Below are 14396 nucleotides of genomic sequence, written 5' to 3' on the forward strand. Positions count from 1 at the left end.
TGTACATGTAATGCCCATGGAGGCCCAAATAGAATGTCAGATCCCTTGGTGCTGGAGTTAACAGACAGTTGTTAGCCACCATGTGGCTGCTGGGAACAGCAACAGTAGCTACTGCTCTTAACAGCTGAGCCTTTCTCCAGCCCATTTGCTTTTCTTTAATATATATTTAAATGATATATATAGTATATTATAGTATAATTTGTATATTATACTATAATATATAATATAAATTATATATGGCTCAGGTTCCAGCAGGACCTAGCCAGGAGGTGAGCTGTAGGTGGGCAGGGGCCGTTCCTTGGCCCTGTGCTCTGTGACCTGCGAAGGCTCTGGTGTCAGCAGCGCCGGTGACGAGCGGGGAAGCGGACCCTGCAGCGCCTGAGGACCGTGGGTGGGAGACCCAGCTTAGGAAAGCGCTGGAAGCCCTGACTGCACAGAGCGCATGGCAGACATCACCCAGAGAGCCCCAAGTTCCTGCCCGGAGGGCGCATGCGCACCGTGCAACCTGGCGTTGCTAAGCCCGGCTACCGGCTCGGCTGGGGCGGGAGGCGGGAGGCGGCACCGCCCTGCGCGCCGAGTCTTGGGGAGCGGGAACAGAAAACTGAAAGCAAAACCTGAGCTGGCGGCCGCAACGTCTGGCCTTTTCTGCGGGCCACTCGTCTCCTCTCCACCATGGCAAGTCGCTTTTCTCCGGGTTTCACGGGGCAGGGCGGTGCCACTCGGTGTCTGAGGCCGCACGGAGGGCGCGGGACCCCGCGGGGCTGGGATGCTGGTCCCGTGTCCCTGCCGATATCCCGCGCGGCCGGAGCCCGTGCCACCACGGCGGGCGCGCGGCCGTAACACCCACTGCTTAACGGTCAGGGACACCGTGCTTTGAGAGGTGGCGTTGGGGGGAACTGTCTTCTCGCAAGGTTTAGGGACCGGAAGGGAGCAGATGACCCAGACATGGAGTCCGCAGCTTCTTTCTGGAAAGCGCTAGAAAGAAGGGGTCCGAGCCGAGGACAGCATGACGTCCAGTACCGGCGCCCGGGCTTCGCTTTGGAGTCCTGTTTTTTTTTTTTTTTTTTTTTTTCTACAGACTGGTGTTTCCACCTTCAGTGTGACTGGAGGCGCAGTTAGCCAAGGGATGTGCCTGCCTGCCTGCCTGTGTGTGTTACCTGGTGACAGTTATATACAGGTGATTTTGAAGAAGCAAATAGAAACCAACAGTGAAGGAAAAACCGTTTCTGTTAGAGCCTCACTTAAATAGTAAAGTTTTATTTGACAGCTTTTTTTGCCCTTTCCTTTCTGATATGGCCCAAAGTCTCTTAAAATACAGTGTTGAAGCAGTAAAAATGCGAGCATCTTCCATAATTCTATGCTGAAATTATGTTCTTGTTTTGAAGACCTTGTGGGAAACTCGCTTTATTATTTTTTTAACTTAAAAAACTTGAGAATTTCATACATGTGTATAAGGTGTTTTGATCAAATCCACTCCCACTCCCTCCCCTCCAACTCCTTTATCTCCCCATCACTTTTTCCTGACAACTTCGTGTACTCTTTTACTTGTTTTATTTCTTTACTGTGGACAGATAAGATTAATAATTTTCTCTGTTCCTAACTGACCTCAGGAGAATTATGTGCTTGAAAGTGAAAAGAATGTGGCAGGTCATTGAAACAACTCCCAAGACCATTCATAGAATTTAGTGAGATCTTACAAAACAAGACTGGGTTCTCCAGTAAAAGTACTGGCTCGGGGTGTTCCTTTCATAAACTTTGTATAGATACTTGAATTAAGAAATAGGACATTAGTATTGATGAGGCACAGAGGTGGGATAAGATATTCTGAGCTTGAACTGAAGGAATTTTACTTTGACGTTGAAGAACAGAAAAAAGGGAAGGTGATTCACCATGTTTACCACTGAGGCTGGTGTAGACCTTCAGAAGAGGATGCTGCAAGATAAATGCCATAAGTCAGCTCCCTGAAAATCTGAAATATCCCTTTGGTCATTTTCTTCCTCTTCTAAGAGAATTACCTGGAAAAATGACATTGAGTCACTGGGGACAAGGTTGTAGGAACACTTGGATCTGATGCTTTTCTATTTTTCATTATAGTGTCTAGACAATTTATTTCCCTGCATTAAAGCATCTTCCTATCATGTAGCCAATAGTTTCTGGAGCAGTCTATCTTTTTTCTTAATTTCTGTTAGCTTTCCTTCATTCTTACATTGACAAGGTTAAGTATTTCCGTTTTCTTCTGTAGCCATTCTTAAGTGTTTGGTATTTTGAAGACAGCACATTTAGTCTACAAGTTAAATAGCACATTGTAGAGCGCAGACTCTGTTCACAGCAGGGTCTAATTGTATGCTGTGATGACTTTTTCTCCTTTTGGTCTAAGATCATGTGTAATTTTCCTTTTCTACTTATAGGAAAATGTTTCCAATGACTGGGTCAAATTTTCCTTTCCTTTTTTACTTAAGATCATGCTACACTTTAATTTGCTTATGATCTTTAGGCGGGGCCCCTTTCAAATGCTGGGAAAAATGGGGGTATGTTCAGGTGTACACAAGTTAGTGGGTCAGGCATTCCCTAGAGTGTTAATTTAGGCTTTTTTTCTTAAGTAAAATAATCCTTGGGTTTCCCCTGAGGTTCTGTCCCAGTGTCCTTCATCATGTACTATGTGTGCTCAAGCTTGTGTGTATAAGAGTTAGGTAGGCAATGTGGGGAAACAGCTGGAATGGTTGTTTTACCAGTGACCTCTCTGAGGTTCTGCTGTGCAGGTTGTCACCTTTAACCTGCAAGCCTTAGTTCTGTTTCATTTTTACACACACTTCTGTGTATTTTCAGTTTCCCAGAAGTCAGTTGAAATCTGTACCTATTGTGTCATATCTCCCCTGCCTCCCGCCCCCCCCAGGGGGGTTATTCTGTTACCTTCATGTTTAAAGTTTTTGGGAAAAACAGGGCATTGTCCCTAGACTGTCTTTTTGCCATTCTGGGAGGCCAGATGTAGGTTGGCTACCCCTCGGGGAGTCTTATTTCTAAGTGCAGTTCTTGCACAAAGAGCTCAAAGCTCCTTTGTGGTCTGTTGACCATGAGTATAGCTCAGGAGACATCCTGTTCTCCCTCAGATCATTAAGAAAGATGATATCTGAGCTTTGCTGTAGTCAGACTGGACTACTATATACACTTGGAGAGAGACTGATGGGTCCACTTTCCTAAATAGGGATGAGGACAAATAGGGTTGTTGAATAGAAGTCCTTGAAGTAGATACAAAGAGGTTCAGAGAATAAACCTAAGGAAGGATTTACACCATGTGCCCAATGTGTACTCCCTGTGGCTGATTTCAAGCTGATCCATGCTGGAAGATGAGATGTATTCCACTGCAGCCACCACATTGTTGCAGGAGCTTACATTCCCCTGTCTGACAATAAAAGGGTTGGCTTATGTACTCTACAACCAGACAGCTCCCTGGCACTACCATATCTGTGATTAGTTTGATAAACTCACAGCCTTGCACACATGACTTGGCTACTACTGAGCTACACTCACAACTAGCTCAGAGTTTTTTTTTTTAAATATTTTAATTTTATGTACAATGCCTATGGAGTCAGAAGAGGGCATTGGATCCCCTGGAACTAGAGTTATGGATGGTTGTTAGCTGCCATGTGTGTGCTGGGACCTGAACCAGGTCCTCTCGCAAGAGCAACCAGTGAGTGCTCTTAACCGCGGAGCCATCTCGCCAACCCTGTAGCTCAGGATTTTTAAAACATTTTAATCAAAACAATTATAGCTCATCATTTTTGTGACATTTTCTAGTATTTTAGGCCTTCCCCAAATAAAACATTTATCAGTTTTCTGTTTATTAAAAAAATAAAAGGATCACTCTTTACATTTGACTCTCAAATTCTAGTAAAGATGGTCTGAGGTGACAATTTACCCTTTCCTTTCTGTCACCTTTATTGAAGGGGGTATTGCATCTCACTGGTGTGTGACATCACCTTTAAGTAGACTCTTGGATTTTTAAAGAATATCCTACTGTTTTTCCACAGGCATCAGCTTTGAAAGTCAGGGACTCCCCAGCTTCTGAGAGAACCATGGTTGTTGATGGTCTTCCAGTTGGCCTTTTAAAAGATCAGCTTCTGAAGCATTACTTCCGAGATGAGATTGGTGATATTGAAGAGGTGATATATCCAACGAGAGTCAAAGGTGTTGCATATGTAATATTCAAAGAAAAGAAAGGTATTTTTTGTATCTTACAAATACTTCCTCAGTGAACTTAAAATTTCATCTTGTTAAAATTTGGGATTGGTAGAGTTTGAAGTGGTGCTAAAAAAATTATTCTATTCTGAAAAATGGCCAGTATTAGCAAAAATACATAAAAATGGTTCATGATAAAGTTGTGACTGGAAAGATCTGAAGACTTAAAAAATATTTTGCATCTGTACATATCTTGGGAAACAGCCATAGAACACTTGTAAACATTCTTCTTTGCTACTGGTAAAGTTGAACTGAGTACTATGGATTGGACCTAAAACGAGATTGAGCCATTCTGCTTCCTATCCCCATGCTGACACAACCGGTGTGTGGCTGTAGAGCATGCTCACTCCTCCAGCCTTATGGAGGGACAGTCTTCTCTAGGCTTAGAGGCTGGTGAAATAAATGCCAGAAAATGACCAGTCTCCAATGCTCCCCCCTCAGACATGAAAGTTCTGTTCTGGTGTGTGAGCAGAGAAGGAGCTAGTGCTCTGCTTGTAGGGGAAGGGAAGTCCCAGAGACTGTATCAGCAGTGACCTTTGGCTTTTTCCCAGGCTAAGTCATTCCTTCTCCATGTTCATGCTCAGGTAAGGGATGGCAAGAAGGGCTTCTCACTTCTTTAAAGGGATGGTAGTGGTTTTGGAAGTTAATATGTTATATGTTGAATTGGTAACTCAGAGAGACAAAAAGAAGGCCCATTCCTTTATTCCCAAATATTTATCAAGTACATATTATTTGCCAGGCACTATTATAGGTGTTGAGAATATAGCAATAAATAAGTGTCCATTAAAAAAAATGAATGTACATTTATGGGAATAGTTATCAAACAAATAAATGTATAATATGTTGGTGCTTTAAGTCTATATATTTATGCTTACATTTACTTATATATTAATATGTAAATACTATGAAAAAGTGTGAAGAATAATAAAGAGGTAAAATGTGATAGATGGTGCTGTTTTAGGTAGAGTATGGGTAGGGATTTTCTTGCTTTTAAGATATTTTCTTTTTAAAAAATTTAAAGGATTATTTTTATGTTATGTGTCTGTGTTTGTGTGACTGAAAGTCATGTGTTTGGCAGTTGCCCTCCGAGGTCAGAAGAGGGTATTGGACTTCCTGGATCTGGAGTCACAGGTGGTTGTTAGCTGCCATGTGGGTAGCGGGAGTTGAACTTAGGACCCCTGGAAGAACAGCCAGTGCTCTTAACTCTTAACTGCTGAGCTCTCTCTCCAGTCCTCTTTCTTTTCTTTTCTTTTTCCTTAGATGGAATTTCATCATGTTGCTGAGGTTGCCTTGAACTAAGAGCCTCCTGCTTTAGTTCTCCCAAAAATTAGTATTGTAAGCCTACACCACCATATCTGGCTGGGATACACTGCTTTTTGGTGGGAGGGTGAGGGAGAATGTTGGGGATCAAACCTAAGGTTTCATGAATGCTAAAACATGGCCCTGAAATACCCTGTTCACATAAGAGTTGAACAGAGACCCGAATGAAGCAAGGGAAAAATTTTTGAAAATTATGGGGAAGAACATTCTAAGCTGAGTGAAGGCCTGGTAAAAATTCTGGCTAGGCTGGGGTGCGGGGCAAGGAGCCGAAATGCAGGAGCATGTTGAGTGTTTGGAGAAATAGCAAGGAGGTAAGGATGGCAGGAGTGGAACGTGGATGGGCAGAATAATAGATGTGGTCAGCCTGGGAGCTGGGAGCCAGTGCATATTGCATGACTATGGCCAAGGCAAGATTTCTAAATTTTATGCTGTGAGGTGGGAAGCCATTGGAGAGTTCTGAGCAGAGGATAGACAGGATGGCACTCCTTTTTCTGAAACCATGGAAACTGTGGAGAATAGGAACTACCAGTCTCTGCTGCCTTTGAGAGACTGTAGCAGAGCAGGTGAACATTTAGGATATGTCATTTTTGAATATGGGAAAGACTGGGTTCGATTATGTCCAGGAGAGCATTAACCAGGAGGAGAGTTTTTGTCAGTGAAATGCCTATTAGGATTAGAAGGCAGAATTTTGGAATTGGTGCACTAGAGGTATCTTTATAAAGCCATAGAAGCTGAGATCACCTAGGGGTGGTTAGAGGTAGTAAAGAGGGCTGAGGTCTGCATTTGCCAATGTCTAGAAGAGGGGAAGAGATGAAAGATTAGCAAAGACTGCATAGGTCAGCAGCGAGTTAGGAGGAAACCTGGGCAGCACAGAATCCTGGTTTACAAAGGCAGTCTTCATCTGACTGGAATGGATGGCATGGTAGATTGACTCTTAGGGTTTTTTGTACTCATGTATTTACTTATATGTGTTTAAAAAATATGGTTGGGGCCAGAGAGATGATTCAATGGTTAAGCACTGGCTGCTCTTACAGAGGACCTAGGTTTGGTTCCTAGTACCCACATGGCAACTAACAGTGGTCTGTAACTCTAGTTCCAGGGGATCTGATGTCTTGCTCTGGCCTCCAAGGGCATTGCATGCATATGGTGCACTTACATACATGCAAGACACTTACATATAAAATAAAAATAAAAAATGATTAGGATCATACTAACATACAAGGTGAACTTTAATGTGTTAAAAGGGGAAAAGTTATTTGAATATTGGATTTAGAATAAAAATGTAGCAAAAAATCTTACTTTCTAAGTAATAGAATTGAACATCCCTACTTGTGTTAATTAAGGTAATTATTAGTGTGTTATACCACAAATCCTTTTGCTAATGTTTCCACCTAGTTGCACAAAGTGTCATCAGACAAAAGAAGCACCATCTAGCCACGAAGCCTCACCTTGCAGTCTCTCATTTCAGTGAAAAGGTGAGTGTGGGCCCTAGGGTGTGCTGGGAGAAGTCTTCCATATGTAAGGAGACACAAAGTGCTCTTGCCAATGACTTCTAAGGAAAGAATATAGAAACTTCTCAGCCAGAGTTGTCACAGGCCAATGCTGCCTATTGAAGTTTTATTTCTGTTTCTCCATGTGGGCCTTGTTTGGTGCCTTTGAAATGACAGTGAGTTTTGTGTGGTCATGGGTGGTAGGAGGTATCAACTGAAAGATTTATTGGGGAAAAATTAGGATGAATATGAAAAAGGAACTTTGAAGGAATAGAAAGGGTAGGAGTAAGAGAGGCAAATTTGGTGTTGGTTTATACACTGTATTCTTTAGGAAGCCTAGGCTTCTGTGAGTCCATCTAATGAACTTCAAATTGGAAGATGGTGGGTAGGGCTGACTCTAGAGGGACAATTGTCTGTGGAGCACAACCACCAGTTTGTATCTATTGATAGATTCTGAAAAATACTTTGTTTCTTTCTCAAAATGTTCTTTACCATACATTTTGGAGTATATAGTGTGGGCTGTGAATCCCATACTGAGCAATCCTTTTGAAGGAATACTCTGGTGCAAGAAGTTGGGAAATCTAAGCTTGACCATTCAGGCACAATTTAGGGAGGTTTGGGTAAAAAAAGTGTCAGAAAAAAAATTGGATTCTGTTGTTTGCTCCATAAAGTAATGCTGTGTTGACATTTCTCTTTTTAATTTTAGGTCTTCAGCTCTGTGACAGCTCTCCTCGATCTGTCTGTTTTTCGGAGTAAAATTGAACTAGAAAGCCTGGTAATGGACCTGAAAAACAAAATCCCAACTTTAAAGTTCAGCCCATTGGGACCCAGCGGAAAAATCTCTGTGCAAGGATCATTTCTGGCTGTCATGAAGCTCAAAAAGTCTTTGCTATTAAAAGCAATTTCCCCTTTAGAAAACAGCAGCAATTATACCAGTGAGAGGAAAAACTGGAATAGACAGAGCCCCCAAAGGGGTCCACAGAAAAGTGAGAACTCTGTGGTGACGCTCCAGTCCTCCGTACCTGAGCTTGTTAGAAGCCAAGAAACACTTGTGCTTGACACAGATGTTTTCCTTTACCTGAAGCACAAGTGTGAATTTTATAAACCCATGCTGAACAAATTCCATATCCTGTGTCAGGAGATGGTGGATGGAGAGGTCACTACCATTTGTCTGCAAGATGCCCACGATGGATCTCAACCCAGCAGAGTCCGACATGTGAAAAAACTCATTGAAGAGTGGTCTGAGGCTCTCCATCTTGAGCTCAGAAAGGAAACACTGGTTTGGGATGGAAAGGGAATTAGAGAGAAAAGAAAAATTAAACAGGCTTGTGAACAGCTATGTTGCACATATCTTAGGGTTTTGACACAATTTCATAGGACACACATTGACATTGTAGGTTCTTCTTCTGACACTTACCTATTTAAAACAGAACTCATGAAGTTAATAGGGCAAAAAGTCAGTTAAGAGCTCAGCCATAGTCATAATGGTGTTGCTTCCCCCTATTCAGTAGTGACCTTGTTTGCATGACAAATCTCCTCTCACCCTAGTGGCCTTCTTTTGCTCTGTGGATTGCTGTGTTCATATTACAGGGGCAGGAGCTAGGATATAGAGATTAAAACACCTATCCAACGTTACCCAGCTCACAAGGAATGGGGCTGGCACTGAATACAAAAATAATATCTAAATCACACTTCAGGAAAAAAAAAAACCTCACTCAACTTTGAAGAACTCCAAATTAATTAGAAAAAGTAGTCTTACCTGTCACATAGGATCTTTGGATGATTATTATGCCATTGGCAATTTCTTAACATTTACAGAGTTTGTATTTACTCTACATAGCATTACAATGTTGGCCAAGATCACTTGGGAAAGTAGATGGAAAGTATTAGTTCTGTTGTAACTGTGAGGAATTTTGGAAGAAATCTGTGTGAGTGCTATTACAGACAATCCTTGTTTCATGATGGGGTTGCATCAGATGAGCTTTGTAAGTTGGACACATTGTGAGTCAGATGCCCGTAATCTGTGTAACATGCTGAACATAGTGCAGTGCTTACCCTGGTGATGTGGTAACTGACGGCTGGGCTCATTGTTGCTGCTCAGCATCCCTAGAGAACGACCATCACTGGCCTAGAAATTAAAATTCAAAGTTTGAAGTTCAATTTCTACTGAATGTATGTTGGGAGCCTGGGAGCCTGAGGTTCAACTGAGTCTCAGCTACCTCTCAAAACTGCTCACAGGCCTAAGCTGGCAGCTTTCCATTCTGCCCGCAGCCTTGGCCTGGAAACCCTGGCAGGCAGCTGGGGCCCACGGCCTTGGCTTGCAGCCAGGGCTCACAACCTTGGCCCAAAACCTTGGCTTGAAGCCGGGGCCAGATAGCCTTGCTAGATAGCCTTGGCCCACGGCCTTGCTCTCTTTTCCAGCATATGGTTCTATTCTTCTATAATCAGAGATTCCTCCCTTAATGTGCGTCAGAGCCCTCATGCTCTGACTGATGAGCTTCAATAAATGAGACTTGATCAGACTCCTGTCTTGTCTCCATTTCTCTTGTTTGCCTCATCCACGGCCCCACCCCCCAATCCAGGTACTTTGTGGAAGTTCTGTGGGTCGGAACCGAGTCACATTGTGGGGTGGCCTCCCGCAGCGTGGCGCCCAACGTGGGGCCTGGATACCAGGGGACAATGTGAGGGTCCGACGACGAAGAAAGAAGGGGTGCACCCGTTCACATAGTTCGGAAACGTCGCGGTAGCCTGCTGTGACCGAGCCGACAGGTAAGTTGGTCGTTCAATCATGAGGCAAGAATTAAGTCAGCATCAGAAATATGTAATACAGTTAAGAGAAGCTTTACAGGCAAGAGGAGTAAAGGTTACAACTGAGGATTTATTTCATTTTTTTGATTTTATGAAAGACATCTGCCCATGGTTTCCCCAAGAGGGGGTTATAGATGTAAACAGATGGAGAAGAGTGGGAGATACATTACAAGAATTTTATAAGGTGTTTGGACCAGGAAAGGTCCCGGTTACTGCTTTTTCTTATTGGAATTTGATTAAAAAATTAATAGATAGAAGAGATGAACATGAGCCGGTAGTGACAGCAATTGCTCGAGCTGAGGAAATTTTTAAAACTAGTTCTAAGAGTTGAGAGGAACTCCCAAAGAGGAGCCTCCAGAGCCTCCTGGCTTAATTTCTCTTGATAGTGAAGATGAGAGTTCTGCTAAAAATTTAAGGAAGGAGTCCTTGAGGAAGGAGTCCTCAGAGTCAGTCAGAGGGAAGGGAGATCGAGAGGATGATGCCCAGGAGCTTAAACAGGAGCATGTTCGTATCTATCCTCTTTTACCAGAGGCTCTTTTGTCAGAAGCCTCTTGTCCAGTCTTGGATACAGATGGCAGAGGTTGTGAGAGGGGGTGGTTAATAAAGCTGAGGATGGGTCTCAAACTGGCCGCGAGAGGCAGGTTTTGTGGCTCCTCCTTCCTATGGTGTACCACCTGTTCCAACTGTCATGGTGGTGATAGATCCTAGACCAGGATTGAGAGGACAGATGGAGCAGTTGCAGGAGGATATTAAATTGGAGGAGGCGCATCAGTCATTGATACTCAAATGCATTAAGCAAGAAGAGATGCGACAGGCGCTGATGCTTAAGTTACAAAAGCTTAGCTTAGATAATGGTAATGAGGCTGTTATGGGTAAAGGAAGAGTGGATGGAAACAGAGCTCGCCCTGTTCTCGGGGGGCCTGGCCTTCATTCGTATAAGGAAAATTTTGATGGCCCTGATAGGTTTTCCTCTCATATGGAGGTTTTTCCTGTAACGGAAACAGTGGATGACCAGAGACAGGCATGGCGACATCATAAAGGATTTCAGTTTCCATTGATCAAAGAATTAAAGCTTGCTGTGTCTCAGTATGGAGCTACAGCTCCGTTTACTGTGGCTATTATAGAAGGAGAATCTGAAAATTGGCTAACTCCTAATGATTGGAATCAATTGGTAAAGGCAGTCCTTAATGGAGGTGATTATTTGCTATGGAAATCAGAATATTATGACAATTTTAAGGAGACAGCTAGAAGGAATCAACAATCTGGAAATGCATGGCGTTTTGATATGTTGATAGGCGGAGGTGAGTATGAGACTAATGAAAAACAGATGCAGTATGATGCGGGCCTTTATGCGCAAATTCAAGCTGCTGCTCTGAAGGCATGGAGAAAGCTTCTAGTTAAAGGGGACCTGGGAACTTCTCTCACTTCTGTTAAGCAGGGGTCCGATGAGCCGTTTGCAGATTTTGTTCATTGGTTGATGACCACAGCAGGAAGGATATTTGGAAGTATTGATGCAGGGCTAGAGTATGTGAAACAGTTGGCATATGAAAATGCTAATCCTGCCTGCCAGGCAGCCATCAGACCTTATAGGAAAAAGACGGATTTGACTGGTTATATTCACCTGTGTGCAGACATAGGGCCATCTTATCAGCAGGGGCTCGCTATGGCAGTGGCTTTCAATGGACAGACGGTAAAGGAATTTTTGGCCGAGAAGCATAAAACTAAGGGCAAAGGATGTTTTAAGTGTGGTAAGGGTGGACATTTTGCCCGGGATTGTAAGGCAGATAATGTTCAGCAGAAGACTGATGATGGGAAGAGTCCTAGATTATGTCCCAGGTGTAGGAAGGGGAGACATTGGCTCTGAGATTGTAAATCTAAGACTGATATTGAAGGGAGACCTCTACTTCCTCATCAGGGAAACTGGTGGAGGGGTCAGCCCCAGGCCCCAAAACAAGCATTTGGGGCAGTCAATCTTGTTCCTGCCAACAGCAACAATCCATTTCTAGCCTCTGCAGAGCAACCCCAGGAAGCGCAGGACTGGACCTCAGTTCCTCCTCCCACACAGTATTAACTCCAGAGATGGGAGTTCAGACCATAGGGACTGGAATTTATGGACCATTACCCAAAGATACTTGTGGGCTGATATTAGGGCGGGGTAGTGCCGCCCTAAAAGGCCTATCTGTTGTGCCTGGGATAATTGATGCAGATTACACTGGAGAAATTAGAATCATAGCCCGAGCTGTTGGCAATATAGTCACTATTCCCCAGGGGGAGCGCTTTGCTCAAATAATTTTGGTACCTCTGGTTAAATCTGGTCATCCTGTTCAAAGTAAAAGTAGAGGTAATAAAAATTTTGGTTCTTCTGATGCTTATTGGGTTCAGGCCATTACTCATAAAAAGCCTACATTAACTTTATGGCTTGATGGAAAAAGATTTGATGGGCTTATTGAATAAGAATTTTGGTTCTTCTGATGCCTATTGAATTCAAGCTATTACACATAGAAAGCCTACATTAACTTTATGGCTTGATGGAAAGAGATTTGATGGTCTTATTGATACTGGAGCTGATGTTACTATTATTTCTGCTGAGGCCTGGCCTGCAGCCTGGCCCACGGTGGAGACTCTGACTAATTTGAAAGGTATAGGGCAGAGTCAAAATCCAAGACAGAGTTCGAAATGTCTCACTTGGAAGGATTCTGTGAATAATTCTGGCTTGATTAAACCTTTTGTGGTTCCTTATTTACCAGTAAACCTGTGGGGAAGGGATTTGCTTTCACAAATGGGAGTTGTGATGTGTAGTCCCAATGATGTTGTTACTGTGCAGATGCTTGCTCAAGGATATGCCCCTGGCAAGGGGTTAGGAAAAAAAGAGGATGGACAATTGTTTCCACTACCAGTCCAAGGTCAGAATGATAAGCGAGGTTTGGGAAATTTATAATGGCGGCCATTGACGGTCCTGCACCCTCAAACTGTGTGGATCGTATAACCTGGCGATCAGACGATCCTGTTTGGGTAGATCAATGACCGCTCACAGGAGAGAAGTTGGCAGCAGCCACTCGCTTGGTGCAGGAGCAATTTGAGGCAGGGCGCATTGAAGAGACTTGTTCTCCGTGGAACATGCCCATATTTGTTATTAAAAAGAAGTCAGGAAAATGGAGGTTACTGCAAGATTTAAGAGCAATTAATTCTACTATGATTCTTATGGGGGCGTTACAGCCAGGTTTGCCCTCACCAGTTGCTATACCGTAAGGATATTTTAAGATAATTCTAGATCTTAAGGATTGTTTTTTCACTATTCCCTTATACTATTCCCTTATATCCTGATGATCATAAATGCTTTGCTTTTAGCCTTCCTTCTATTAATTTTAGAGAGCCCATGAAAAGATGTCAGTGGAAGGTTTTGCCTCAAAGAATGGCCAATAGCCCTACTCTTTGTCAGAAGTTTGTAGCTACAGCTCTTCAAAATACTAGAGCTTTTTGGCCTTCCATGTACATAATTCATTATATGGATGATATCCTGATAGCAGGTGCATCAGGAGAAGAGGTGTTGCGATGTTTTGCTCAATTGAAATCTGATTTGTTGGATGCGGGTTTGCAAATTGCTCCTGAGTAGGTGCAAATGCAAGATCCTTATTCTTATTTAGGTTTTCAACTTGATGGACAAAGGATAACAAATCAAAAGGCTATTCTTAGACTTGATAAATTACTAACTTTGAATGATTTCCAAAAGCTATTGGGTGATATTAATTGGCTACGTCCTTACTTGAAATTGACTACTGGTGACTTGAAGCCTCTCTTTGACATCCTTAAAGGGGATGCAAAGCCAACTTCATCCAGAGAACTTACTGAGGAGGCTAGAGTTGCAATACGCAGAGTTGAGGATGCCATCGCTAATCAATTTGTTACTAATGTTGATTATTGTAAACCTTTATGGCTCATGATTTTTAATACTCAGCTGTCGCCCACGGGTCTTCTTTGGCAAGAGCCTGCTCATCCTCTTATGTGGATACATTTACCTGCTTCCCCTAAAAGGGTGTTGCTTCCATATTATGATGCTGTGGCTGATTTAATAATTGATGGTCGGGACCACAGTCGTAGATATTTTGGTGTGGACCCTTTTCGTATTGTACAGCCTTATACTAAAAATCATATTACCTGGTTACTTCAGAATTCAGAAACTTGGGTAATAGCTTGTGCTGCATTTTCAGGAGTTATAGATAATCATTATCCACCTGAAAAGTTTATTCAATTTTGCAATTTGCATACTTTCATTTTTCCGTGCATTACCAGCCATCAACCTTTATCTACTGCTTTGTTGGTTTTCACGGATGGTTCCTCTAATGGGATGGCAGCCTATACTTGGAATGATCAGGTTGTGCGATTTCAAACTAATAAAACCTCTGCACAGCTTGTGGAATTGTCTGCCATTATATCAGTTTTTTCTGTGTTTCCAGATATTCCTCTTAATGTATATACTGACAGTGCATACATAGCTCGTTCTGTACCTATTCTAGAAACTGTTCCTATAATTGGGCATATTTC

The 14396-nt window shown here is 42.8% G+C and overlaps 1 protein-coding gene across 2 annotated transcripts; it reads left to right on the plus strand.

The window, feature by feature from the left end:
* Positions 1-527: 527 nt before the first annotated feature.
* Positions 528-8804, plus strand: Rbm43 (RNA binding motif protein 43). Of its 2 annotated transcripts, XM_029559724.1 has the most exons (5): positions 537-675; positions 1079-1177; positions 4029-4218; positions 6952-7031; positions 7753-8804. In XM_029559724.1, exons 1-5 carry the CDS (start codon positions 673-675, stop codon positions 8509-8511), a joined length of 1131 nt encoding a protein of 376 aa, XP_029415584.1. In that variant the 5' UTR covers positions 537-672; the 3' UTR covers positions 8512-8804. The 2 variants fall into 2 exon arrangements, with proteins under 2 accessions (XP_008823377.1, XP_029415584.1); XM_008825155.3 differs by lacking the exon at positions 1079-1177 and having other exon boundaries at positions 528-675.
* The last annotated feature ends 5592 nt before the right edge of the window (positions 8805-14396 follow it).

This window comes from Nannospalax galili, unplaced genomic scaffold (assembly GCF_000622305.1).
Source record: "Nannospalax galili isolate Female #2095 unplaced genomic scaffold, S.galili_v1.0 scaffold87, whole genome shotgun sequence".
Taxonomy (NCBI): Eukaryota; Metazoa; Chordata; class Mammalia; order Rodentia; family Spalacidae; genus Nannospalax; species Nannospalax galili.